Source organism: Penicillium odoratum, assembly GCF_028828045.1.
Source record: "Penicillium odoratum strain IBT 22623 chromosome Unknown utg000008l_segment0_segment0, whole genome shotgun sequence".
In the NCBI taxonomy this organism is placed as follows: domain Eukaryota; kingdom Fungi; phylum Ascomycota; class Eurotiomycetes; order Eurotiales; family Aspergillaceae; genus Penicillium; species Penicillium odoratum.
In genome coordinates this window covers 3,540,638-3,567,804 of record NW_026643150.1, presented here as the reverse complement: position 1 = coordinate 3,567,804, position 27,167 = coordinate 3,540,638, and the positions used below count along the sequence as shown (strand labels likewise).

Genomic DNA, 27,167 nt, shown 5'->3' with positions numbered 1-27,167 from the left:
TATAATCATAAAAATGTCTTGCAGTCGGTAAGAGACCGTTTGTTCAGGATCATTGGGTCGGGTTGGTGAAGTCATCATTACTGGCCAGTTACCCGGGAGTGATCTCATGGAATGGACCGCCTCGGAGAACAACTACTTAGTTCACTTTGTATAGACGCGCATGGATGAGAATTAAGTATGTTCAGCTTATTCAAAAAATCCAACTAGCCTCGGCATATCCATCTATGCGCTTGAGATCGTTCTGGCGGTCACCAACACCCATGTCACAGCTACAAGTACTATTCAATCGGGCTATAGAGCCTCTCCCGGCGATTACGGACAAGAGCTTCGCAACTCACTTCGACATTTATGCTGATCGGCAACTCATTCTTCTAGGCGATAGTAGCCATGGCACTTCCGAGTTTTACCATGCACGAGCTGAGATTACCAAGAGATACATAAAGGAACACGGCTTCACCATGGTTGCCGTGGAAGCCGATTGGCCCGATGCCGAAGCTATTGACCGATATGTGCGCATGCGAGTCGGTCCTCGGGCGCAGATCGGTGGCACGGCAAATGGATTCGAGCCTTTCAAGCGCTTCCCGACGTGGATGTGGCGTAACCGCGAGATGCAGGATCTCGTGGAATGGATGCACGACTGGAACAAAGACTTACCACCAAGCAAGCGCGTCGGCTTCTACGGCCTCGATCTATACAGCATGGGAACGTCAATACAAGCTGTGATTGACTATCTTGACGGCGTGGACCCAGAAGCGGGCAAGGAAGCACGAAGACGTTATGGATGCCTTGCGCAATGGACGGAGGATCCAACGGAATATGGCCTGGCTTCGTTGCGCGGATTGAAAGACTGCGAGAGCGAGGTGCTGATGATCCTGCGTGGTCTCTTGGAGAAACGACTTCAGTATATCGGAGAAGATCCCGAAGGTCGCGACGAATATCATAGTGGGAGTGAGAATGCTTATCTTGTGCGTGATGCAGAGAAATACTATAGGGCGATGTATTGGAGTGAAGCTAGTTCGTGGAATTTGAGAGACACCCACATGTTCAATACGTTATTACGTCTCCTACAGCATCGTCCTCCGCCAGCAAACAAGGCTATTGTATGGGCTCATAATTCGCATGTTGGAGATGCTCGCTGCACCAGCATGGGTATTCGTCGCAGTGAGATCAACATTGGCCAACTGTGCAGAGAGCATTTTGGTCGAGGTAATGTTGCTATTATTGGCTGTGGTACTCACACGGGCACTGTCGCTGCAGCTCATGAATGGGACGACGATATGCATATCATGGACGTTCGTCCTTCGAGAGAAGACAGCTGGGAGATAATAGCTCACGACACTGGTGTGCCGAGCTTTCTGCTTGACCTCCGACGAGATCATCTTGATCCTATCCTTCGAGCTGCTCTTGCCAGAGAAAGCCGTCTCCAGCGTTTTATCGGTGTGATTTATCGACCTGGCACTGAAAGAGCCTCTCATTATTCCCATGCGATTCTCCATATGCAGTTTGATGGATACGTTTGGTTCGATAAAACCGAGGCCGTGAGGCCGTTGGAGATTATTCAGCCCAAGACAGCTCTTGGGAAAGAGGAAACCTATCCTTTTGGGCTTTAAATTACGTTTCTCATTCATTCAATATTATTACTTTCAGACTCCCCGTAGTAAAGTGGATTTACGATGTATGTATTAGAATGGTGATCAGGTCCTCTGTGTACATGATATTTGATTCATCGAGGTTAACTCAACCTTTCCTTCACCTTCTCCTTCTCTTCCTCCTTTACCTTTCTCTATCAACAACACGAGATATTTGTTTTTCATCCTTTCCAGATCAACTCAGTCAGTGGCTTCAATCCCCTCAGCTTGTTTTCTGTCCTTTCAAGCCCCACGCAGTCATCCGCCTGAGTCCCTTCAGCCACTGTCCTTCAAGAGTATGTTCTCTTTCCCTCCTCACACCGACTTCTGTCAACTTCCGAAAGTCAATAATGACTCGGTTCATCTATAGAAACACTCCAAATTATCGGGTAATACACAACAGAGTCTGCCAGATGAAAGGTGTCAGCGACCATGATATCGCTCTACAGCTGTATCTTGAAGAAATTGCGGAGTTTGAAGAAAAACAAAAAGGGAAACAAACTCAGAGGAACCAGACAGATCATGCCTTTGCTCTGGAGTGTATGAAAGCTGAGCTGTTGACATTCCAAACTGCCGACGAGGACAGAAATCTGGTCCTGAGTACGTTGACAGCCGTTACTAGAGATAGCGATATCCTTGCCTCGATTGTACGCGACGAACGCATTGCAGCAAGAGACCACCAGTACGCCCTGGCCCTGGCCCGTGGTGAAGAACCGAGGGATCTCGAGCCACCGGCAAAGCGCAACGAGGGTACGATTGCCCTTGCCATGGAAGATCTTACCAAACGCATGAGGCTTAAGGACCAGGAAGACAACGGAGAAGGCCCTTCAAGCTTCATTTCTTCAACCAAAGAGATCAAAGGGAAATGCATGTCTTGCCTTGAAAACCGCGATGACATCAAATTTTCTGGGAAATGTCATCACAAATTCTGTCATGATTGCACTCGACAATTGATCCTAATGACAATCAAAAACGAATCATTATACCCTGCCCGTTGTTGCGGCCAAGTTTTGCCGCCCATGGTTCTTCTCTCCGTTTTGAGCTACAGGGAGCTTCAAAAATACAGTGACAAGGGACTCGAATATTCCACACATAACCGAGTTTACTGTGCCGACCCGAAATGCTCTGAGTTTATTCCCCCATTCGCCATTGATGGGGAGAATGGCCTCTGCCTCAAATGTTATCAGCACACACATCTACCATGTCGCTCGTTAGCTCACCCTGGCGTTGAGTGTCCAACCAACAGCCAATACCGGCAAGTTCTGGCCCTGGCAGACGCCAAAAAATGGAGAGAATGCGCCAAGTGCAAGAACATGATTGAGCTTGGGCTGGGATGTAACCATATTATTTGCATGTATGTCAATCCCCCCCTCTGCCTTCGATAGGGAACTCGGTAAGCTAACAACCATGTCATTAGCTGTGGACACGAATTCTGTTACGTTTGTGGAACTCCCTGGACAACTCCGAAGACATGCAATTGCGCCTTGTGGAGTGAAGCACAGCTTTTGGCTGCGACGAACCGACACGTGGAGAACGAGGTCGCTCCTGGCGCAAATGAGAATGTTCGTCGGATTGCCTTCGACCAGATCCATAATCAGCTTCGCGACCATGAAGAAGTCGGCTGCGACCATTTCAGAAACTCCCAGTGGACTTGGATTTGCAAAGGGAAGCTACAGTGTGAGATCTGCTACTGTTATCTCCCCGATTACGTTTTCAAATGTACGAACTGTCGACTGCGGGTATGCTATCGCTGCAGGAGACATGGACTGTGATCTACCTGACGCCCTGCAAATGTGCCATCCATCCAAGTGAAATGAATTCGACAACATTGCTTTCCTCATTTTACCTACGACTTTAAAATTCTTGCACGTTTAGGGGAGATACACATCTTACTTCTTGTAATGCATAGGCTAAGCTTGAAAGCTACCTACGCTCTACCTGCTTTCCGTACATTAATAATGACTGTATCACCGTATCGAGAGCTTAGCATATGACGAGTAAAGTTTGTTTAGACTCAAGAAATGGAAAAACCAAAAGCAATTCAATCCTTACGATATTCGTAGTCCATTCCATTTTTTGTTCAACCACTTCGACACTCTCGTAACAACGCCAATCTCTAGCCCCCTGGTATTCTTCTCGCTTCATTGGTAACTAGTATCTCAACAAAATCAACGCCGTAGATTAACACGAGTTGCTTGAATCAAATCAAGGCTTGCAATATTCTCGATAAAGAAGGAGAAAGAAAGAGAGGGATCTACTAGCTAAGAAATGCATGCACTGAAACAAATGGAGATGGCCACCTGACCCCATACTCCAGTAAAGTACAGATGCGACCAAGCCGCCCATGATCCCATTGGCCAATCTAGTAAGCTCGCTGGAGGTTCGTGTAGGTGGGGTCATGCTGGACGGGCCGTTCCTGCCACCATGGAGCTGGTCCCAAAATAAGACAGAATCTCCGTAGGCCTCGGGTAAGCAGAGGCGGAGCACACCACTAGTCGGGATCCGACTCAGCCAACAGATTCTGTATTCGTCGCTAATGGGCTGGAGCCATCGGAATCAAGCGGGGGATGGAGACTAGCGTGCTGCAAGTTGGAAACAGGTGTTGTGGGGGCCGTTTTACGTAGATTTTCCGTACTCACTTTGACCAACTTATGGAAGGTTTCGATGCTAGCAGTGAAATTCATATTGATGGAAGTACCGACATCCAAAGTCTCCCTCTCTCTCTCTCTCTCTCTCTCTCTCTTCTCTCAATTTTCCGCATTGCGTCAACCGGGAAAAGAAAGACGGCAGCCACCGTATCCTACATGCATACCAAGAAGTGAGAATGTTCCCCCTTAGTATCGGTTTACTGGCTTTATCTGATTTTTACCGACTAGCTTCGAGCTAGAAATGCACACCCTGGGAGCCGTCTTTTCACTGCCCCAAAAGCCCCTGTCATGTCTCCACAAACATGGCTTCTTGTCCAGATAAGAAGACCGAGGAGCTGGGCTCTAATTATGGAACACACTAGCCTGGACATTGTGTTCGTTTAAAATCGATGTCTTCTCCCTTCAGCGTCGGGCATCGCCTCGTGAGGATCCCTTGTTCTTCATGCTTTGGCACCGCCACGTGATTCACAAAATGTTAGTCTCTCTATTAATAGGAATACTTTGTTTATTTCCTCCATCAGGCGTCGCAACGGCCCTCGCGCCCGGAAATGTCGCTCTACGAACTCGAAATGCTCCCGGAACGACTGATGGGGACACTATCAGTACACTGGGGCGTGCTCTTCATAAGGCAACGCTGCAGTCTCGCAATAATGTTTACTCAATGAACAGAACTTCTCTCGCCAAAAGCTGGAACGGTGCCACTCTGTTTATCTTCAGTGAAAGGTAAGCTTTCATGGACGCGAGCTTGGCCACAAAATTATTGAGAGGTTTTCAATTATAGCACCGAGACTGCAGCAATAGAAATCACATGCTCTACCTGTTACGTGAATGGCTCGGTTAACGGTGACTTGAGCCTTACAGGGGGTTTCAACTTCACTGAAACCATTGATGAGATTGGAGATGATATCTTGAATGTCACAGACACAGCGATTCATCAGCTGGAAGATTATGTCGAAACAGCCGCCAAAGATATCGCAGAAGATATTGCCACTCTCAAAATTGAAGCTATTCCATCTTGGCCAACCCTCGATCTAGACTTGAATTTGGATAACCTGACTGCTCTCCCAGGCGCTCAGATCCACTTTGAGTTTGACAACTTGGAGTTGTATCTAGATCTTGACATAAAACTATCAGCAGGGGCCACCTATACGCTCAACTTATTTACGTCTGAAACTGCTGCTGGATTCTCAGTCCCAGGACTTGATGTAGGAGCAGTCATTAGCGTGGACTTGATCCTCATCGCTGATCCTGAGATCGATATTGGAAGCGGCATTCATATCAAACTTGAAGATGGGCTTGGATTTGACTTGGAGATGTTCAGTTCGAACGTTTCGAGTATTTCTGTGTAAGTACTACGTTCTAAAATCCTTGGAATGTCTCTGACTCAAGATAGCCCGGGTGGTATTTACGAGTTTCTGCCGGTCACCATTACCGGCGAAGGCTCTATACAAGCCCTTCTAAGCCTGAAGGCGAGTCTGGGTGTAAATATACAAACCAAGAGCCTGGATGCATTTAGCTTCAGTGCAGGTGTCGAGGCGGATATTTTTACTTATGTCGCTGATTTTCTGTTACAAGTCAACGGTTCCACAGCGGCAGATGATAGTGACTGCGAGTTAGCTGCCGTTGCAGAATATACGATGGCTGTCGGAGCAGCAGCTGGCGCGACAGTAGCAGTCGATACCTACTCCTGGGGTCCATCGCCAAATACCACCGTGGCCGTCTGGTACACGACTTTGGCTAGCGTCTGCGCAACATCCAAGACATCATCAGCTACATCTGCTATGATCACCCCTCGAGCCGAGATCGAGGCACGAGAAGATGTCTCCACCACAACTATGACATCGAAAGAGTCATATACCATCGTCAATTGCCTCTCCTCGGGGCTAATCAATTGTCCCGTGAATTTGCAAAACACCACCTCTTATAAGCGGACCGTGACATCGGACGTCACCGTTCAGTCGGGATCTTCAGCGACGTTTCCTGTTAACACATATGCCTCTGTCACAAGCGTGATTCCATTTGGAACGAATGTGCGGAGTCTGCTTGCCACATCGGGATCTCCCACATCATACATTCCGACATCCACATCTAGCACATCAGGAAACAGCAAAAGTGTTATTGATGGTACGACCGACGGAACTAGTAACAAGCTTATCATCGGGCTGAGTGTTGGCTTGGGAGTTCCATTCCTCGCAGCATTGGCCCTAGGACTTGGGTAAGATAATACTTCTTTGTGATGATCGTATCATAACTGACTCGTCTGATTCGTTGTAGCTTATATTTCATCAAGCGCAAGAAGTATGCTCTTGTTGCTCCCCAAGCAGAGGCAATCACCGAGTACTCTCCGTCTATGTCTTACGATTTTCCTAGCCCACCTGACACGCCTGGCAATATGAAAAAAAAGACTCGGGTATTTACAACCGAGACTTAATGTGAGGCTATACGATATGAATGATGAAGCGTCTAATTTATGATACTTGTTTGAGATTCGCTCGATGAAATTCAAAGAATGGGCTCTTTTCCTTGAAGATCAATGACTCTAATAGCGTCCCTGCATCCCTCTCTGCAAAAAGAAGCCATTTCCTAATTTGGCGGCATGTGCCACTGATCACCAACACGAAAACCTTCTGGAAACGGATCCGTTGCATCCAAAACAATCTGTTTGAAACTAGTAATCCAAGCCCGACCTTTGACAGTAGGCAGGACAGCAGAGTACTTCCCCACCTTTGCCGTGCCACGAATCCGAGAGATAAATTCTGTCCCCAGAATACCCCGATGTTTGAAAGTCTCCCCCTCCTTAATATGCCCTCGAGCATGTAGAACTGCTAGCCGGGCACACGTTCCAGTTCCACAGGGACTGCGATCAAAACGTCCTGGGGAGACTACCACGGCATTGACAGCAGCCTTGCATCCCTCTTCTGTCTTTAAGGGTTCTGTGAATGCAAGTACACTAAACCCCGTTATACCAGCATTCTCGGGATGAACAGGAGTGTAAACTACTTCAACGGCTCGCTTGATCCGCTCTGCGACCTCCACTAGCCTTTGTGATTTTTGGTTCTCGACCCGTAAGCCCAGGGACGCGGCATCAACCAGAACATACATCATGCCTCCATAGGCGATATCGACAGTCACATCCCCGAGTCCCGGAACAGGAACTTTAAAGTCGAGTTCGAGGACAAAGGATGGCACGTTGTTGAATTCGACGGTTTTGCACTTCCCTGCTTCACACTCTGCGGTGACTGTCACCAGTCCGGCGGCGGTATCTAAAGCAATCTCGGTAATGGGCTCCTTCATGGGAATCATGCCAGTTTCCAACACAACGGTCGTGGTGCAAATGATATTGGATCCGGACATGGGTGCATATTCCTCGCTTTCCATGATCAGGAATCCGGCATCAGCTCCTGGATCGCAGGGAGGAAGAACTAGGTTCGTGTTCATTGATGCTCGGCCTCGTGGTTCATTGAGGAGGAGTTGGCGCAAGTGGTCTTTTTTGGTGGACATGTGGACGAGCTTTTCTTGCATTGTTTTTCCAGGGACGTCAAGAACGCCGCCGGTGATGACATCTCCCACTTCGCCTTCTGCATGACAGCCGACGACGGTAAGTGAGCGTGAAAATGGCATGACTGTGGTAAAAGGTGAAGTTTATCAATGCTGAGATTCAAACTGGACTTGTGCTGGAGAATGGCACATTAAATACTTCAATGATTCGAGCCCGGTCTACTTCTGTTCTTTGGCTTCTGCACATGTTCATTTTGGTAATGGACTATAAACAAACCGCGCGCGTGTTTATCACGTATCATAACATTGCTTTTTCCATGATTTTCAAAGAATTGATCCTTGCTGGCGCTGTTAGCGCGATAAATCGGCACTTTCATTTCTCCTCAATTCAAATAATCTGGAGATTCGAAGACCTGTCTGCATAACTGCTGAGGCTGATCAGTACTCTTCAGTGATCTTCACTTGGAAATGCCACGAAAAACAACCAGGAAAACTACCCCGCACAGACTTCATCTCAAAGTCATCTTGGTCAGGTGAGTGTGGTTCATGACGGGGTCACATGAGCTAACTCTCTTTTCTTTTGGCAAATCTGCAACTCCTGCAGGAGAGAATCCTTTCCTGCAGCTGTGGGGTTTGTGGAACTCTGTACTTTCATTCCCGATCACGTGGTCGGTTCTGTCAAGCGGGGGCAAGAGAGTCAAGAGTGCCCAATATCATGGAATTCGGCTAAATTTGTCATGGGGAGTTCTGTTTCCTGGAACCATCCGAGCAGTACCTCAACGTGACTGTAATGTGTTTGTTTGGTTGATATGGGGGCTCGATCTCGCTTCGGGTGTTTGTCCTGTCGGCGTCGGAAGAAGAAATGTGATGAACGGAAACCGACATGCACAGCGTGTTTGCGCAATAGTCTTGGCTGCTTGTGGCCAGACTCAAGTCCACAGGAAAGATTGACGTTGCGACTACAGGCACTGTACACAAGAAATGAATTGGACGCGCGGGCCTTCGTCTTCGGTGAACATCCCAATTTCCCGACTAGGTCCATCCCCTTGTGTCCGCCCCATTTCGCTCTTCCTGGATCAATCTCGCCAGTGGCTGGAACTTGGAGACTTCTTGATCATTACCTGAAGGATACAGCCAATCGGTTGGCATGTTTGCAGGACAGCAAGAACCCGTTCCTGCATACCCTTCTCCCGGCTGCTCTTAATGATGAGCTTCTACTGAATTCAATTCTGGCCTTATCTGGTGTCCATATGTTGCAGCGACTTCCTCAATTAGATCGAGAGATTCAGATATTGACCTGGTCAAATTACAATCGGGCATTGAAGCAGCTTAGAGTGGCCTTATCGACGGATTTCAGTGTGGGGACTAGTGTAGATGCAGCTTGGCGTGCTTTGCTAGTTGTCTTAGTATTCTATCTATTAGAGGTAGGTCTGGACTCTACAATTTTGGGCCAATTGAAAACTATGCTTACATTTTATTTAGGCGACCAGAGGTACTGACCACAAAGCTATGCAACAACACCTCGATGGTGCGCACTATTTGATGGCCTATATCATACGCTCCCCCAAATCAAGCCAGCCTAGCATCGTATCGCTAGCGACTGAGCTATATGTGTACAATTCTTCTCTTGCATCGTTCACCACCAATTGCCCACCAACACCGCTTCCTATCCATACAAGCCCTTTCAAATCGGATGGTGTAATGTGCGGTTGCGCTCATGAGCTTTTCACCTACATACCCAAGGTTTCCGCTCTTATGTGGGAGTTTGCGTCCCATGACTCGAAGTTGCCTAGAAATGACCTTAACTTGCAGTACCATGCGTTGAGGGCTCAAATCAAAAACTGGAAGCCATATAGCGAACAGTCAGGCATGGTTCTTTGCGCAGAGCTGTATCAACAGAGCCTTCTACTCTTGTTGGATTTTCAATTCTCTGGCAATGGGTCGCAAATCAATATTGAGAATGCCTTTCAAAATCTCGAGTTCCTCCTTGCTCGCTTTCCTCCAACCTCACCTATGGCTACCACCGCTACTTGGCCTCTTTTTGTATTTGGCATAATCGCCCACAATGACCACCACAAAACGTTGATTCAATCATACTTACAATGCTCATTAAAAGAGTTTGGAATGGGCGTCATGTCAACAGCGCTTAGTCATTTAGAAGAAGTTTGGAAGGAGTCTAACCAGAATATGGTCACTAGGTTCTTTTCGAACCAAAACAATGTAATATTGATTTGCTAAACCTTGGCATTATCAGCATGGGAAGCAACACGTTCGATCGGTAGTTTTTCCGTAGCGCTCTTCAAAGGTAACAAGATTGGCGGGTTCCCTCACCCAATTGGGAAGCCAAACACGCCCGAGGGGATATTGGTGTGATGTGTGACTGGAGGCTTTCCGCTGCGCATTTCGCCCGCCTAGAACACCAATGTTTCTACTATACCATTTACCAACCCTGTCTCCCATATCTCCTGACTCTCAACAGTTGAGGTCTCCAAATTACATATAACGAACTGAAAAGAAGAAAAGAGAAGTCGAAGAATATAGATTCGAATGTCTTAAAAGTCCACCGTGTACCCAGGTAAAAGAGGGCCATCTGTGGGGCGAAAAACAAAGATAGCAAAGCTAGCTGGTGGCGTAAGATGATCGAATTGATTGGACCAAGTAAACGAACTGTTTCCTCTGGATCCGGCAAGTTATGTGCGGGGTAGAACGGCAAGGAGGCGATAACCCGGCCCGATCACCTGAAGCCGTTGAAACGAGTGATAAGGCGCATTCCTTTCCCAGAAAGATTTTGTATTCAAATTCATTCTCTGAATTCAGAAAAATGCCCCGCACAAGTGAGTCCGTTTTGCGAAGGGAAAAGAACCCTAATCGTTGTAAGCCCAAATCTAAAGGAGGCTGTCAGAAATGCAAGGAACGGCGAGTAAGTTGAGGTGTGGATACTGCGCGTTTCCACATCAGCCCGGCACTAACTTTCTTTTGTAAAGCGTAGGTGCGATGAATCTAGACCCAGTTGTCGAGAGTGTCTGAAAAAGGGCTTTGTATGTCCTGGATATCAGAAAAAGCCTCTGGAATGGCGATATGTTTTCCAGGATCAAGGCGAGGATCAGGAACAAGTCCAATTCGACTCCCCACCAATAGTTGGGCCATCGGTACAAGATACCTGTGAGAGTATAGAGAGTGAGGTGAAAGCTACCCATAGCAGACATCTACAAGAACTCTGGGATGAGGCGAGCTCAACCAACTTGGACCAACTTCCTGAAGTTGACACATCCATCGATATCCGATCCAGACTGAATGATGTGGCCGTTGTCAAAACATCACAATCAGATAGCTTAGCAAGTCTCCATCAACGATTGGCCAACACAACAATACCCTCCTTTTTGATCCACATGCCAGCCATTCTGGTCCAATACTATTTTGACTTTGTCTGCAAAGCCTGGTCCTCCTTTGACTCGCCATTGAATCCATTCCGACTTATTGTCAGTCGTCTTTGGAGTCAAAATGCGGCTATCTACTATGCCATTCAGAGCATGGCGGCAGCCTCGCTTGCAAATGATTTCCCAAGTATGAGAGCGATTGGAATCCAAACACAACAGCAAGCAATTGCATGTCTTCGGAACAATCCCCGAATAGGCTCTCTGCATCGAGATGATCATGACGATGAGTATTTTCTGGCCCTTCTCATGATCGGGTTAACAACAGCTTGGCACAACGCCGCCGACTTGGGATTGGAATATTTGAAAGAAGCAAAGGACTACCTCGTGAATCAGCAACAAATGTGTCAGAATCCTGAATCGACTTTTGCGAAACAGTACCCTCTTTTCCAGCAATGCCTGCTTTATTGGAACATGATGGCCGCCTTTGTGGCGGAGGACTCGCTGCTTCTGAATGAAGAGAAGGTCCTGGAAAGACCCGATACAGAGATGTCAGTCTACTTGGTGGACGGTCAAGCCCTTCCCCACCCATGGACAGGGCCACTTTCTAAATCAATCAGCCTCTTCTACCAGACTGCTAAATTGATTCGAGCTGCTCGGATCTCCTATCGGACCCGCAGCGACAATCTGGACTTGGCAAATATTGACTTCAACTTTCTTGTTGAGGAGATTCATCAACATGAAACTGCCGAGCGACTCGAAGAGGAAATTTTGTTTACGGGAATTTCTTCCTACTGTGGCCCGGTCGACATCGGCGACACAGACACACCCCCAACCCACTTCATAACTCTAGCAGAGACATATCGCTGTACTGCCCTACTCCAAATCTACCACGTCTTCCCCGACATTCTAGATGAGCGGCTCCAATGCGAAAGCTTACCCGAACAAGAACCTTCAGTTCTCTTCTCTCTTCTCTTCGGGGTAAATTCCACATTGCCTTCGGCGGAGGAGGCTCGTCGAGTCTTAGCTCTCCATATCGTATCGCTTCTTGATCAAATCCCTCCCTCGTCCGGAACTAGATGTATGCACCCCGTAGTTCTGACCTGCATTTCGAGCGATCTTGGGTTTTCCAATCAGTCTCTTTTCGGTTCTGCGGCGAATGCAATAGCTTCTTTGAGCGCTTTAGACGTGGAGATTGCTCAGGCTCGGCGAAAGGTCAGCATGTGGTTCTCGGAACTTACTTTGATTCTTCCAAAACTGCGGTTGCAGCGCATGTCTCGCATTGTGCACGAAACTTGGAGTAGAGCGGATGCTGGAGTTGGTGAATACTGGTTGGACACAATGCTTGAACACAACCTTGAGACCATGATGGGATAATAGTATGTAGTAATCATCATTTTCTATTTAGGTTTTCATATGACCACTGAAAAAGGGGTTCAAACTTGTTTGGAAGTAGAGTTTGAGTCATTTGTAAGTGATGTAGAACTGTAAAAATGAAATAAAATGATCATAGTCATATGTATCCAGTCAAAGGGTTCTCCAATTTCATAGTTAAGGATTAAATTTTCATATGTTCGAATCATATACTCTCTGTATTTAGCGGAAAAGAAAGAAAAGAGAAGTGGAAAGAGACCGGAAAACGGAAAAGTCGGGGGCTAGGGTTTTCGAACTTACGTTCAAGTAAGTGATAGATGGAGATAGGTCTTTTAATACTTACAATCAACCTTCCTAAACCGGCGATTCACTTGCCGCTTTCTGAGCCTGAGCGCCATCATATAGCGGCGGTGGCCCAGATATGAAAGGCCCCACCGTCTATATACGGACGTTGAATGGCTAGAGAGTTTCCCGTCTTTGCGGGGAAGCTTTTGAAAGCTTATCGATAGGGAATCATATCGTTTACATTTCTACATGAGGCTGATACTTTTACGTTGCTCCATCCTTATCTGAATCGACCCATAGAATCCTCGGAAGATGACCTTTCTTGGACTAGCCTAGCCGCGGTGCATTAGCGTAGCCGCAAGCTCCGACTCAGTAGAGCCTGGACGGAGAGAAGTTAGGGCAACAAACTTGGGATTTGAGTCTTCGGTCAAGATAGTATGACATCTTGGATTTGGACAATCGTCATCGAAAATGGCGTTTTAGAGGACAGATAAACTATATTCGGAAACATGATAATGACTTCTCTTATCTAGATGCATACCTAATCTTTCTAATCATCCTTGAGCTCGAGTACAATTGTATGAAGCTACTTTCGCAATGTGAGTCTATTGATAAGGCATTTATCCATGCTAACACTGAAAGTGGAAAATTCGTACACTGGAGTGTTTCAAATTAAACATCTTTGATAAAGGAATGATATGAGATTGTAGCTCTGCATTAATTCATTTGATATGATGAAATCATTTTCATATCGCAGGTATTAAGGATAGCTTCAAAGTACCGCATTATGGAATTAGTTAATATGTCGGGAAACACTTGCAGGCACAAGATCCAGGGAAGAATGAGACCCTATTGAGCGGAGATGACCAATTGATTCATATTTAGTGGAGATGATCTTACCTTTCTTGGCAATGCATTCCCTAGAGTGGTTCAGCTGATAACTAACTCTCATCCTGATTTCAAAGTCTCGGCGCTTCTCCGCACCCGGCGTCATCATCTCTACTCCAATAAAACAAATTTGATAGCCAATTACCCCACGTTTCATGTCCTTAATGCCGATCATGCGACAATAAGGCTAACACGAAAAATACCAGGCTCTATAAGGATTACCCGTAACACTTATCATGAATTGTCAATTGTGATTCGCTACACTCAATGGTTAGATACGCCAGACGTAGTCTCTCCATGACCAACGTCTCAATCAGTTTGGAGCAGCAATACATAAGGGGTCTGTGTTCTTCTCCATCCTTCTTTTTCTTCAGTTTTCATTCATTCATCTACCAAGTCTTGTGGCCTTCAATATGGCGACCACACCAGAAGCCCACCAATCTCCTCCTTCGCCAAGTCATCCTCCATCATATGAGAAAGACGCCAAGTATGATGTCGATCTTGAACAATCTGACCCGATCGAGGCAAATGGTCTCTTAGAAGCCCTGGGATATGAGCCTGAGCTCACAAGGAATCGATCAACCCTCCAGGTGGCTTTCATGTCTTTCGTTCTCGCATCCATTCCATACGGATTATCCACAACATTCATTTACCCGCTCTACGGTGGAGGTCCCGTAAATATCATCTGGGGATGGTTGATGGTATCAGCCATCATCTTGTGCGTTGGAGCCTCTCTCGGTGAAATTACTTCAGTCTACCCAACTGCCGGCGGTGTCTACTACCAAACATTCATGCTCTCCTCACCCGCTTATCGAAGGATCTTTGCCTGGATTTGCGGGTGGTCCTACGTGGTAGGCAATGTTATGATTACACTCGCTGTGAACTTTGGATCCTCCCAGTTCATAGTCGCCTGCGTCAATGTTTTCGAGTCATCGCCGGGCGTTGGAGTCCTTGCAGGAGAAACATATCAAATCTTCCTTATATTTCTTGCTATAACCTTGCTGTGCAATGCTGTTTCGGCATTCGGTAATAAGTGGCTTCCTCATCTTGACGTATGTTGGTCCCATACAACCATTGAAATCATTCACTCACACTGTGCTCTAGACATTTGCCATATTCTGGACCCTCGCCGGTGTCTTGGCTACTGTGATTTGTGTCTTGGTCATTGCTAAGAATGGCAGACATGACGGTGAGTATGTGTTTACCAAATTTGAGCCCCAGTCGGGGTGGCCGGTTGGTTGGTCATTCTGTGTTGGTCTCTTGCAAGCTGCTTATGCGACTTCTTCGACTGGAATGGTCATATCGTATGTCAACCCTTTCAATTACTTCTAAATCCTCTCTTCTTGTGGTTATCGCAGACTCACATCTTACAGAATGTGCGAGGAAGTTCAAGAGCCATCCCGTCAAGTCCCCAGGGCCCTTGTCGGCACGATCATTCTCAACACACTCGCCGGTCTCCTGTTCCTGATTCCCTTGGTCTTTGTGCTCCCCGACTCGAAAGAGCTTATTGCACTCCAGTCTGGTCAGCCCGTTCCCACTATAATCAAGTCCGCTATTGGCAATTCAGCGGGCACGTTCCTTCTACTGCTTCCGCTCGCTGTTCTCGCTTTACTATGTGGTATTGGGTGCACCACAGCTGTATCGCGATCTATATGGGCATTTGCAAGAGATGGGGCCATTCCCTATTCCCCAAAATGGAAAGAAGTGAATAAAACCCTGGGTGTTCCTTTCAATGCTATGATGCTGGGTATGGTTATCGAGATCGCCCTTGCACTTATCTACTTTGGATCGACCACTGCATTCAATGCTTTCTCTGGAGTTGGTGTTATCACTCTAACCGTGAGTTATGCTTGTCCGATTGCAGTCTCCTTTATTGGAGGACGGCAGCAAATCAAAAACGGAAATTTCGACCTAGGGAAACTCGGAGTGTTTTGCAATGTTGTGGCACTAGGTGGGTCGAGATTTTTCTTCTTGGAACCGCTCTTACTGACCTCATTCTAGCCTGGAGCATTCTGGTTGTGCCTCTGTTCTGCATGCCGTCATACATACCCGTCACAGCAGAGACTGTCAACTATGCACCAGTGGTCTTTGTCGCCTTTATCATTATGGCTACCGCTTGGTACTGGGCCTGGGGACGAAAGAAGTATGTTGGACCACCGACTGTTGACGATGCGGTAATTGATATCCGCCTTGATGGGTCTTGATACACCAGTGATCAGGAGAAAGTGTAAGAGATGTATCTCAAATGGCGCTATATCTGTCTTATAAGAATCGTAACAATTGTTTTCTTGACTATTCAAATATTTCGTTCCACCTGGTTCCGGATAAATCCGACAATTTGGTCAAATCCTTCGGGCTCTGCAATCCAATGACCATCCCCCTCAGCACCAGTGAATTCATTCCACTCTGTTTGGAGGCCAAGACCTCGAAGGACCCTAAATGCTTGGCGGCCTAGTTCTACAGGGACTCAGCTGTCATCAGAGCCATGGCTCAGAAACGCTGCAGTCGATAACACGGATAAGTCGGTATTCTCATTGATCTGCGGCGTGATGGGGCCAGCAATGACATCCAAAAATAACCGAGACGCTTGGCGTTGTTTGCTAGAAACATCCAACATGCTAGGAATATTTGTAGACCCTAGAATAAGATCCTCTACTTGTCCAGCAAAAGGCAAAGATCCACAGAAGCCCAAAATCCCACCAAGTGGACCTTGAAACCTTCCTGGGGCGCAAAACAATGTCCATAGGGTAGTCGCCATACCCTGGCTGATGCCCCCGAGATAAACACGACGAGGATCCCCACCGACTTGTTCAATCTCACGGTCTAATAATTCCAGGATATAAAGCACTGATTCTCTGAGGCCGTCCACTTGCAGTTCTTGTTTTTCTCCGATATCAGTAAGGGAGTATGCATCAAACCAAGACGGCATATCTCCTTCGAATCTTGCACTCCATCGTTCACCGGAACTGGGAAAGACCCAGCGAAAATTTGGTAGGCTGTCTGGCAAGTTTCTGCCCTGTGAAGTCACGGAGGAAAATAGTTCTTCGGCAAATTCTGGGCCATCGCTTCCCCTGCCATGAAGTAAAATCGCCGTGTGGGTGTGCAAGCTTCGAGGGAGTTGGGTGTGAAGATCGGGGAACTGCATGTTGGCGCTAAGGTCAAAATATAATCAATATTCTCGGCATTTTGTGGCAAGTCTGGCTTTGAATGTCCAATGCTTTGGGAGTAGGTAGAGTTTGAGCCGCTTGTCGGTGAAGGCTGCGGTCTAGGCGCCTAATCACGGGACAACTGCCTGGCTGATGACAGCGCAAAGTCGACAATTGACTGTTAGTTGGAAAGATTCTAATTCAATCACTGCTACTGAACTTGGATACCATGAAAACAGCGGATTGTAATCCATCGCATCTCAGCTGTTGTGGTTGATGATTAGTCATGTGACGTCAAGCGCGTTTGTTTACATTTTGGACTCGCTTCGACCTAAACTTCAACAGAACATTCACCTGTCCAATCGCCTTTCCCACCCCAATCCACACATCTTCTTCGAGATTGAATTCGAATTCAATTAAGCTTTATCCGAAACCACATACATCTTTTCAAGCCATGGCGGTTCGGCGTTCCGCCCGCCTGCGTTCCCAGGGAACTCCCGATGTGCGTGTCCTAGCAACGCCCGGCAAGAGGGGCTTGCAACGTCACTGTGATTAAAGATGATTCAGACTAACCAACGACTCTTCCATTAGAGCGATGAATCTAGTCCTCACCCGACCGTGATTACTCAACTTTCATCTGTTGAGGAACAGGATGAGAGGCCAAGCAACCAGCCTGCCGTCCGCACACCGGTCACCAAGAAGACCACTCAGAAACGGACTTTCACAAACTCGCAGCAGAAGCCTAAGGAGGCAAGAACCCCCACTAGCACATCCGCTGCTCGCCCATCTACGCAAGAGATGCACCCTAGCAAGGCACACCAAAGCACTACAAAGAAAGTAGATTCAGGCCTAATCCTCGGCTTCAATCCCATCAAGAGAGATGCGGCTGGGAACATCTTGAAGGATGGCATAGTTGAAAACACACCCTCCAAGACCAAGCTCTCACCTGCAGGTACCCAGTTTGGCACACCTGGCTATGAATTCAAATTTGGACAAGAGGCGGAGCTCAGCAATGACGCCCAGCAACTGATGGAAAAAATTCGCCAGGAAGCCAGAGAGGCCAGGGCCAAAATGGGGCCGATCAAACCAGAGGAACGGGATCATGCGACTCAGGCCGAACGTAAAATCGCAAAGCCAAGGGGTCAGGCGGGACGATTTAGCGACGTGCACATGTCCGAATTCAGGAAAATGGACTCGATTGCCAATCACCCTTCCTCTTTCCGGGCTACTCCGGGTCGCTTCCAGCCTGTGACAAAGTCACTGAAACGGAAAAAGTCCAAAGCTCAGCTGGACGAACCCGAAACTCAACCAGAATCGCCATCTCGATCCTCCTCGGCAAAGCCATCGGCCGTGCCCATTCCTACTGTCACTGCTAAGCGCGCAAAGCACAACGCCGGGGATGATACAGCAGCCAGACGTGCAGATGCTGAAGTAGTTGAAAAGAAGGAAGACGCTGCACCGAAGCCTGCTGCCAAGCTCGCTGGCCCTCGACCTCGCGCCATCCGCAGTTCTTTGATGACTCCGACTCGGTCCTCCATGGCACGCTCTACATCGATTACCATGAGCCTCAAGGCCCCCAAAACATCATTGATTCCTTCTTTGGCACGCTCCCCTTCTACCCAGGCTTTAGCATCTCCGCGCACCCCTCGGACTGATTTCAACCCGCGCTTCAAGACCAACCTGCCCAGTTTTAGCAATCTCAAGTCTATCCTCCGCAGACGCCAGCCATTGTTCTCCCGTAACCCTGCGAAGATAGCTGCTGGTACCCATGTCGCTCCCCCTGACTTCAATCACGACTTGCTCTTCGGCAAAAATGACCAAAGTGACGCCGCCCCGACTCCGTCGCCGAAGAAGCACGTTGAATTCACCCCTAGCGTCAAGTCTCGCCATGAGTTTACTGAGGCCTCTCCCAGCCGGTCCAGGATCCCCACTACTCCGTCCCGATCAAACCTGTCCAAGATCGTCTACCCAACTCTCCCCGCTCTTACTCCTGAGCATAAATCAACTACTGAGGAGACCAGCACTACTCCCACCCACTCACCCTCTGTTCGTCATGTTCGCAACTCAGATAATGGTGACTTGGAACCTGTATGGCCTGAGCTCCCCGTCGTGGCCCACGGAGTTTCCCATGGACTCAGCAACAAAAAGAGACGCCGGGACGATGTTGACGATGACGATCTTCCTAATGCTGAAAATTCCGAAAATGTGCCACCCGCTGACACCCAGTCCGACGAGCGTGGAGCGAAGAGAATGAAGGCGAACCCGCCTACCCCCAGCCCCGTCAAATCACGTCCTATGAAGACTCCCAATCGGTCTGTCTCCTCCATTCGTTTCGGTACCCCGACCAGTACGAAGCAGAAGCGTCCAGGTATGCTCAGTCTGAGTCGTCTGAACATGCTGGCCAAGCCAAAGGGACGTGCTTAAATGCTGTTCTCATTAAACAGACGCCTGGCGCCTTTTACCAGTAGTCGATTTCTGATGAACCTCGTTTCCGTGCACAACACCATGTCGACTCAAACTTTAATACTCGATCTTCAACTTGGTCACTGCTAATTGCCTCGTTTCCTGGCGTTGACAATCCCTTTTACTTTTGACTTTCTACCTTGTATCTTCTTTTTCATGCCCCCCATGGCTTCGACTTCTTTTCTTCATGGGTGTCTTGTCTCTTTCCATTCTCTCCGCTTCACATACTTTGTGTCTCTGTGTGGTTCATCTTGGCGCTACGGTATGCATTTACGTTTTGCTTAACCGGGAAATATTCAGTCTAGGCGTGATGGTGGTGTTTCTATCTTTTGTTTCTTCTTTTTCTTTTCGTTTGGCAGGTTCCCCCTTCCTTTCTCTGCAAGAAGCTGCCTCTCTTGTTTGTCTTTGGGACCGAATCGCCTATGAACTTGCTCTAGTCTTGTTTGACTATTGATTTTTGAACTTTCAAGTTGAGTTACTAGGCTTTCGGTAACTAGAAAGGACATGTTATGTATGGGTACGGTGCTTCTTTGCCATGTTGCCTGCTTCGGGCCTATGTATGACATAATGACTTCACAAAATTCCTTTCGAAATTGTTTGACTTTTCTCCTAATTCCAAGAAGTTGTCTCGTAAAAAAGTTCCCTGTGTTGTTGAGGGCGTCGTGGCTCCTTCACATAATAATTTCTCAATGACCATGCCTATGCGTGCTCTTTCAGCTACGATCACCTATTTTTACGGGCGTTAGGCAGATAGTGAAGCATAAGGAACGTGTCATCTCTTTGTACTCCGTACATGCCAGAGTTAATCGGTCATGGGGAAAATTCAAGCTAAAAATACAGGGAAGTGTTGGAAGAAGAAACGAGTGCAGAGTTGAAGCAGCAAACCACCCAAGAGCCGGAAAATGAAAAGGATTAATTATCGCGAATACATGAAACACCCCTTAGGGGCCAGATAGAAGCATAGACGTGCGTGAGGCATGATATGAGATTCGTGGTTGCAGAGAAATGGAGGTTTGATATGCAGAGAGACGGTCGAGGGGTATCATCGTGATAGGAGGAAGAACGAGAAGAGCCGCTTTATCAGTTCTTCATCGTAGCCAGGAATGAATCCAGGTTGTACTCTTCTTGGTATTGGCGGTCATCCCAGAGCTCACCCAGATCATCCATCCAGCCCTTTTTGCCCTTCTCCTTGACTTCACCATCTATGTCGACCATATCGATTTCATTGCCAGTTTGGTCGCCCGGCTTCTCGGCTGTTTCGGCTGTCTCGCCTAGACTGAACAAATCTAGAAGTTGATCCGTGTCCATTGTGCCAAGACCAGCGTTTTGTTGATTGACCACTGTAGAGGCGACGTCGATCTTGAATCGTTGTAGGCTAAAGAATTGCATTAGTAAGGAAATGGTAGCATGGATTGGACGAAAACTTACTTCAAGATCTTCTCCTCTAAAGTGCCTCTCGTGATCAAGCGGTACACGTTGACAACCTTCTTCTGTCCGATACGATGGGCGCGATCCATGGCCTGGATATCTTTCTGTGGATTCCAGTCATGCTCGACGAAAATAACAGTGTCTGCTCCTGTGAGGTTGAGACCCAGACCACCAACACTGGTGGTCAGCAGTAAGACATCGTAGCTAGGGTCGGTGTTGAAACGGTTGACGATGTCTTGACGCTTGGTGGCTTCCACACCACCATCCAGGCGGAGGTATTGGACAGATGGCAGCAATTTCTTCAGGACATCATTTTGCACAATGTCTAACATCTCCTTCATCTGACAAAAGACGAGAGCTCGATGTGGGCTGACATAGCTTGCGCCAGTGTCAAGCTCACCCTCGGCTGGAGTGTCGAGACCAATGCCGCAGTCAACCAACAGGTCGCGAAGTGCACTGAGCTTCGGTGCATGTGCCACATCTCTGATATTCGACCGCTTAGCAGCCAAGTAGCTCTGGACTTCGTTGTACTGCTTGTGCCCATCTTTAACCACCAGGGCAGGTGAGTTGCACAGGCGGCGCATATACTGTAGGGCTTGGAAAATGTGCTCCTTGTCAGAGCGATCAGTGCTGCCAACCTTGTCTTGTAACTCCTTCTGTTCCTTCTTTGAGAAGTCCTCAAAAAGCTTCTTTTGAAGCTCGCTGGGGTCACAATAGTAGTTCTGAATGATCTTGGGAGGCAGATCATTCAAGACCTCTTCCTTCAGACGACGGAGGAGGAAAGGCAACACTTGCTTATGCAAGGCTTCAATTGCCAAAGCACCGGCTTCTTGTTCTTTCGATGAGGATTTGCTGAATCGGCTCGCAGCAATTGGCTTTGCAAATCGGTCCAAGAAGACCTTCTCCGTGCCAAGGAAACCAGGCATCAAGAAATCGAAGAGTGACCATAGCTCAAGCACATTGTTCTGAATCGGCGTACCAGAGAGGATCAGGCGATGATTACTCATTAGCCGCTTAGCAGAAATCGTGATCTTGGCCTTCGGGTTCTTGATGAGGTGGCCCTCATCAAGCACACAGTAATTCCAGTTGATTTTGTTAAGGATTTCATTATCGTTCCGGCAGACATCGTAGGAGGTAACGACCACGTCTGCTGTGCCTAGCTGAGCCTGAAGCCTCGATCGCTCTGCCGGAGGACCGACATAGGCAATACAGTTGAGGAATTGGGCGTACTGCTTGACTTCCTGCTGCCAATGACCAGAAAGTGATGGTGGGCAAATGATTAAGGAGGGGAGCTTGCGAGAATCAGGAGATTGGCTTTTGGCAAATTCCTCCGCCCGCATGTGGTGGTCACTCGCAACAATGCAAATCGTTTGAAGAGTCTTTCCAAGACCCATGTCATCGCAGAGAATGCCGTGGAGGTTATAACGGTTGAGGAAAGCAAGCCAGTTAATACCGTCCTGTTGGTATGGGCGGAGCTCGGCTTTGATTGCAACAGGAATCTCGAATGGCTCCACCTTGCGCACGTCCAGCATTTGGGACATGAATTTTCTCTCTCGGTCGCGACCTCTGAGCAGCTCCTCGGAGAAACCAGGCGGGTCGGGGATACCAGCTTCCAGCGGCACGAGTTTGACCAAAGTAGCAAATGAAGTGGTTGCTAGCAGTCGAACATCGTTGTCGGAGTCGCTCATACGTCCGAGAACAGGAACGACCAGGAAGATGACGTAGGGGAGGATCCTATCTTCCATCACATGTATAAGGTGATAAATGCACTCGATAGCACCCTGCCGGTGGTGGACATCCAAAGCGTGGTTGATTGTGGGGAGCACCTTTTCCACTAACATCGTCATAGCTTCCACGGTAATGACGCTGCAGATTGTAGCAAAGCACTTCGCTGCTGCATAGCGGATCACTGATAAAGGGCATTGTAAAGCTTTGGCAATAATAGGCATGAGACCAATGACCCAGGGATGTAAGCCAGAATCAAATTTGGGCAGAAGGGCACGAAGTGTGGATAGACCATCAACAACCTCCTGTCCAAGCGTTGTCTCGGGTTTGGTGATGTCTTCAGGCAGCTCGCCCGCCAAGGCATCATTCAAAGGTTTTTCGACCAAGGCAGCAAGGTTTGGCACCTTTTCGAGAAGTTCAGCGCCAAACTTAACAGCCAATTGCTCCAAAGCCTCCTTGGCACCACGGCGCATGATACGAGCCTCTCTAGCCTCGCGCTCGAATTTGGCAGCATCGGGGTGGTCTCGTCGATCCTCTTCCTTGCGCAAAGACAAGATTGACTTCTCCAACTGGGCATTGTGCTGGAACTCGGGAGTCTCAGATGTATCCACGCAGCAGTATTTGACGAGGTTTCCAATGATTTTGTCGACTGGTCCACGTTTTGTTGCTGCTGTGTAATGCTCGATAAGGCTTGCCACCGCAGTTGCTGAGCGTTGCTGAAGCTCAACATTATCCTCCTTCTTGATACTGTCCATCATACCCTTAATGATATGACCAGGGCGTTTGGGAATATCTCGAAGAGCAACCAATGCACCCGCAGCGGCTGCAGGGACACGCATGTCACGTTGCTCCTTGATTCCACGAGCCTCGTCAACAGCAGATTGAGCCGTTGCACGGGTATCGTTCAAGACCTGAGTGGCAGTGATTCTCTGCGCAGGTGTCAGGCTCTTCTTGAGGCGTTCAAAGTCGGCACCCACAATCTTCTCGGCATCAGCAAGAGAGAATGCATTGGGACCGGCTTCAGGGTCGCCTTGAACAACAACAGCCAATGTCGGTAGCCGGGAGGTCGGGACATGTGCGTGATCTCGGAAAGTATTCAGCAGGGAATGGCATTGAGCACGAGCGACATGCAGGTAGCAGGAGATGTCTGAATACCAAGATGGACGTTCTTCTTCAACAACCGGACGAAGCTTATCTGTGAGAGATGAGGCGTACTTGCTCTCTGGTCCAGTAAATCGGGCATACTCCTCTATGACCATGGCAGAGGAGAGCTGGGAGGTTGAGGCTGAGGCATTGAGGCCATCCAAAATCGGCGACCAGAAACTCGGGAGCTCGTGCTTGTCCCAGACAGAAAGCAACTCGCCTAACGCCCTTGAAGCATAGATCTTGGATCGCAGCATTGTGTCAGCGCCGACGAGATCTATGTCGCCAGACAACATGTGCCCATCCACGTTGTGAGTTGATGGGGGTGGGGCTGCTTCTTTTTTCTCAGACTTGCGTCTACGGCCAGGCTTGGCCGGCTCTGTACCACCAGACGTAGCAGGGGGTGAAACTTTTGCGGGGGGTGGGGCGGCAATAGCGAAGGGAACGCCAGATGGCTTGATGAAGAGACACGCGTTCAACGGGATGGGGTAACGAGGAACACCGAATGGACCAAGGGTAAGGGAAATAAGGGGTTCAATGGAGTTTGACAGCTCGGTCTCGGGTTTGAAGTGGCCATGATTCTCAACAGCTTTGAGCAGCTCTGACCAAACTTGAAGTGATAGTTTGAGAACCTCCTCGTTGCGCTCCACGAGCAGATTCTGGAAAATCAAGCGCAGCGCCTTGCCGTCCACCCAGTCTGTGCTGCCTTTTCCTTCCAGTCTCAAGAAGGTCATCAAGGCCCGAAGAACCGCTGAGCGAACACTTGTGATTGTATGCCGCAAGAAAGGATAAAGACGAGGGACCAGCTTGCCAAATGAAGCCTCCGGGTCGTCCGCTGCGTTGGCTTTCATCGCATCCAGGACTTGAGTAAATGTACACAGCTTGGCGAGAAGATCCATCACGGAACCTGTGCTGGCACTGAGATCGTCTTGCAGGTTGGAAAGGCAATCCCAAACAATGTTCATCAGAGGCCCCAGAGTACCACCCCGTGACGTGACAAACTCTTCCGCAATGGGAACAAGTGTTGCGGCGCTTACAGCGCGCACGTCATCATCGAAGTCGGCAAGACCTTTCATGACAGCCTCAAGGACCCCATCCATCATGGCAGAGTCCTTGACAAGCAGATCCTTGCGAATTGCAACCAAGTAACGTAAACCAATCATACCACCATGACAAACCTCCCACACAGGGCGATCCAGACCGAGATCAGTCTGCATAATGATTCGGTAAAGGGCTCGGTAAACATGTCGAACAGACTTGGGGCTTAGGTGGGACAAAAGGGCACCCAGGGTCTGGCCCACGGTTTCTCGAATCGGAGCGACCACGTTGTCGGAGATGTAGTCACCAAACCGATCGAGCATGAGCACACAGAGCAACCGGCAAGCAAGGTCGTCGAGCCATTGACGGTTCAGTGAATCATTCTCTGCCCGAGTCTTGCCCTCCATCCGACCGGCTGCCGGACCTTGGACCCTAATGACCTCACGTAGAGCCATGGCTGCACCATGGCGAACCTCCCAGTTCTGATCAAAGATATCCATGGTCAAAAATTCACACATGCATTCTAGGGGCCACCCTGAACCCTGGTCCACGATTTCAGGCTGGAGGACTGATCGCTCAGGTGCGATTGGCCCTTTGAATTCCGCAACAATCTTGGATTCGTCGTCTTCGGCGGATCGTTCCAAAGAAAAGTAGTCGGGTTTACTTTCTCCATTCTGGTCATCTCCATTCTCGGCCTTGACAGGATGAGGGGTGGTTGGTGTTACAATGTTCTCTGATGTTCGACGGGAGGACAAATCCACCACGCGGACTTTGTTGGCTCCCATCTTGGCATTTTGTTTGTTCTTTCGCTTCAGTTGGTTCAATTGGCGCTTGCTGAGACCCGACTCTTCTTGTTTGGCGTCTGGTGACGATGGCCGCCGAGAAGGTAAATCCGGGATGCTGTTGATTCGAGATAGTGAAGCCACATTGGACTCTCGCTTCGGGGCTGGTGTTGCCAATTTGGGAACCATCTCAGCTGTATCAAGTAGTTCATCTTCGATGTACTCCCCATCAAGGCCGAGGCGGCCTGTCAGTGTCTTTTTCTGATGTTTGAGGCGTGTCGCGGGATCCATTGACGCTAGAGAGTACTCATACTCTTTTCCAGCACTACCGAGCAGCCTCTTGCCGTACTTTAGGATGGATCCGATGTCCATGGTGTCGAGTTGAAGAAACGTGGATGGAGCATCCTCCGATTTGACCTCGGATTTGATCTCCACATCATCATCTTCAGCTGCGGATTTGATCTGCATGCCATCATCTTCATTGGGGTCGTAAACTTCTGCATTGCTAACAATCAGGCCGATCGCTCGAGCAGCAGCAGTTCTTGTATCCCAGGACTTAGATCGGAGATATGGCAGAATTCTGCCAAGGAGATTGAAGAGCTCATCTGGATGTTGTTTTTGAACATCCCCCAATTGCTGGGCTGCTGTATTCCGGATCAACTGAGTGCTTCCAGTCTCGAGTAGACTGTGAAAGTAATGTCAGTTCAGGGAGCGCTCACTCTAATTATACCTTTTGTAAGTATACTGAGGAAAGAACTCACGTGACCAGGCGGTCAAGGCTGTAGTGGAGTTAGTATCATGTGACTGACGCGTCATAATTGGTCCAAGGAACTTACCGGGAAGTCATGGCGGGCCGTCACTCTGATGCCGAGTGAGCAGCACCGCCGGAAGTAATGGGAGAAAACAGAGAAAAGGGATAGTGAAGATATGCGTGACTGTAAAAGTGTGTAATACCCTGGAAAACTGAGAAATGAAAAAAGCAAGAACGCCCAACACCAAAGCCGGGTGGAGATGACTCAGCAGGGAGGATTAGATTCAGTACACAAAGAGCGAGATTCGAGGTCACGCAGCCGGGTTTATATCATTGGGGGGCTCTTGCTCTGTCGCGCCGGTCCATGTTTGGGTGTGTTAAGCTAGTCCTATTTAGGATTAGCGGTGGTTGGGCCTCCACTCCCGGGTTTGTGCGGGTCACGTGGTCGACGCGTTCGATCAGAGATTTAATCTATGGGAAATATCTCAAATTTGAATGAGATGCCGATTCTTCCTTGCACTTCTCTTTCCGTTGATTTATACATAATATCATGAATTATATTAGCTAGGTATAACGCCTTCTTTCATGTTATAGACAATGCCAAGACATGCCAGATGGCCTTGAGGAGCATCGAGGATTCCCCTAATCATCATAAGGGATCAACCGGGTATGTGATCCTTCAATTACAGTTATTTAATGTCTTGCTTAAATAAATCAAATGAATGAAAACCTTCGATTGCTTGATCGGTATTTTTTACCATACGATTGGTGGGGGTTAGACTGCTATTATATCCTACCAATGGACAAGCACAGATTGCAAATCTGCGGGAACTATATATCCACCACTAGACCAATAAAACTATTATACATCTACCAGTTGACCCCGACATTATGTCTTGACGATATCTCTACGCATGAATTTGAATTCTATAGCAATTGAATGAGTGGAATTTCTCAATTGGAAATTCTTATGGCCTCAAATTACTAGATTAAAGT

General features: G+C 48.2%; 9 protein-coding genes across 9 annotated transcripts; 6 read left to right on the top strand and 3 right to left on the bottom strand.

Moving 5' to 3' along the window:
* Positions 1-260: 260 nt before the first annotated feature.
* On the top strand, positions 261-1,610 carry N7520_011562 (putative erythromycin esterase; the record flags this gene model as incomplete). The annotated part of the gene is made up of 1 exon (XM_057145495.1): positions 261-1,610. The coding sequence occupies one exon, from the start codon at positions 261-263 to the stop codon at positions 1,608-1,610; it is 1,350 nt and encodes a 449-aa protein (XP_056991249.1).
* A 431-nt stretch (positions 1,611-2,041) lies between these two features.
* On the top strand, positions 2,042-3,013 carry N7520_011561 (uncharacterized protein; the record flags this gene model as incomplete). The annotated part of the gene is made up of 1 exon (XM_057145494.1): positions 2,042-3,013. The coding sequence occupies one exon, from the start codon at positions 2,042-2,044 to the stop codon at positions 3,011-3,013; it is 972 nt and encodes a 323-aa protein (XP_056991248.1).
* Positions 3,014-4,748: 1,735 nt separating this feature from the next.
* N7520_011560 (uncharacterized protein) lies at positions 4,749-6,707 on the top strand (the record flags this gene model as incomplete). Its single annotated transcript, XM_057145493.1, has 4 exons — positions 4,749-4,999; positions 5,058-5,621; positions 5,670-6,491; positions 6,551-6,707. The coding sequence occupies 4 exons, from the start codon at positions 4,749-4,751 to the stop codon at positions 6,705-6,707; spliced, it is 1,794 nt and encodes a 597-aa protein (XP_056991247.1).
* A 152-nt stretch (positions 6,708-6,859) lies between these two features.
* N7520_011559 (proline racemase family protein) lies at positions 6,860-7,897 on the bottom strand (the record flags this gene model as incomplete). Its single annotated transcript, XM_057145492.1, has 1 exon — positions 6,860-7,897. The coding sequence occupies one exon, from the start codon at positions 7,895-7,897 to the stop codon at positions 6,860-6,862; it is 1,038 nt and encodes a 345-aa protein (XP_056991246.1).
* A 1,386-nt stretch (positions 7,898-9,283) lies between these two features.
* On the top strand, positions 9,284-12,525 carry N7520_011558 (uncharacterized protein; the record flags this gene model as incomplete). Its single annotated transcript, XM_057145491.1, has 2 exons — positions 9,284-9,855; positions 10,764-12,525. 2 exons carry the CDS (start codon positions 9,284-9,286, stop codon positions 12,523-12,525), a joined length of 2,334 nt encoding a protein of 777 aa, XP_056991245.1.
* Positions 12,526-14,108: 1,583 nt separating this feature from the next.
* On the top strand, positions 14,109-15,899 carry N7520_011557 (uncharacterized protein; the record flags this gene model as incomplete). The annotated part of the gene is made up of 4 exons (XM_057145490.1): positions 14,109-14,747; positions 14,800-14,999; positions 15,069-15,646; positions 15,697-15,899. The coding sequence occupies 4 exons, from the start codon at positions 14,109-14,111 to the stop codon at positions 15,897-15,899; spliced, it is 1,620 nt and encodes a 539-aa protein (XP_056991244.1).
* Positions 15,900-16,162: 263 nt separating this feature from the next.
* Positions 16,163-16,840, bottom strand: N7520_011556 (uncharacterized protein; the record flags this gene model as incomplete). Its single annotated transcript, XM_057145489.1, has 1 exon — positions 16,163-16,840. One exon carries the CDS (start codon positions 16,838-16,840, stop codon positions 16,163-16,165), a length of 678 nt encoding a protein of 225 aa, XP_056991243.1.
* Positions 16,841-17,295: 455 nt separating this feature from the next.
* N7520_011555 (uncharacterized protein) lies at positions 17,296-19,265 on the top strand (the record flags this gene model as incomplete). The annotated part of the gene is made up of 2 exons (XM_057145488.1): positions 17,296-17,343; positions 17,433-19,265. The coding sequence occupies 2 exons, from the start codon at positions 17,296-17,298 to the stop codon at positions 19,263-19,265; spliced, it is 1,881 nt and encodes a 626-aa protein (XP_056991242.1).
* A 1,119-nt stretch (positions 19,266-20,384) lies between these two features.
* Positions 20,385-26,267, bottom strand: N7520_011554 (DNA-binding ATPase; the record flags this gene model as incomplete). The annotated part of the gene is made up of 4 exons (XM_057145487.1): positions 20,385-20,679; positions 20,733-26,105; positions 26,182-26,199; positions 26,257-26,267. The coding sequence occupies 4 exons, from the start codon at positions 26,265-26,267 to the stop codon at positions 20,385-20,387; spliced, it is 5,697 nt and encodes a 1,898-aa protein (XP_056991241.1).
* Between the last annotated feature and the right edge of the window lie 900 nt (positions 26,268-27,167).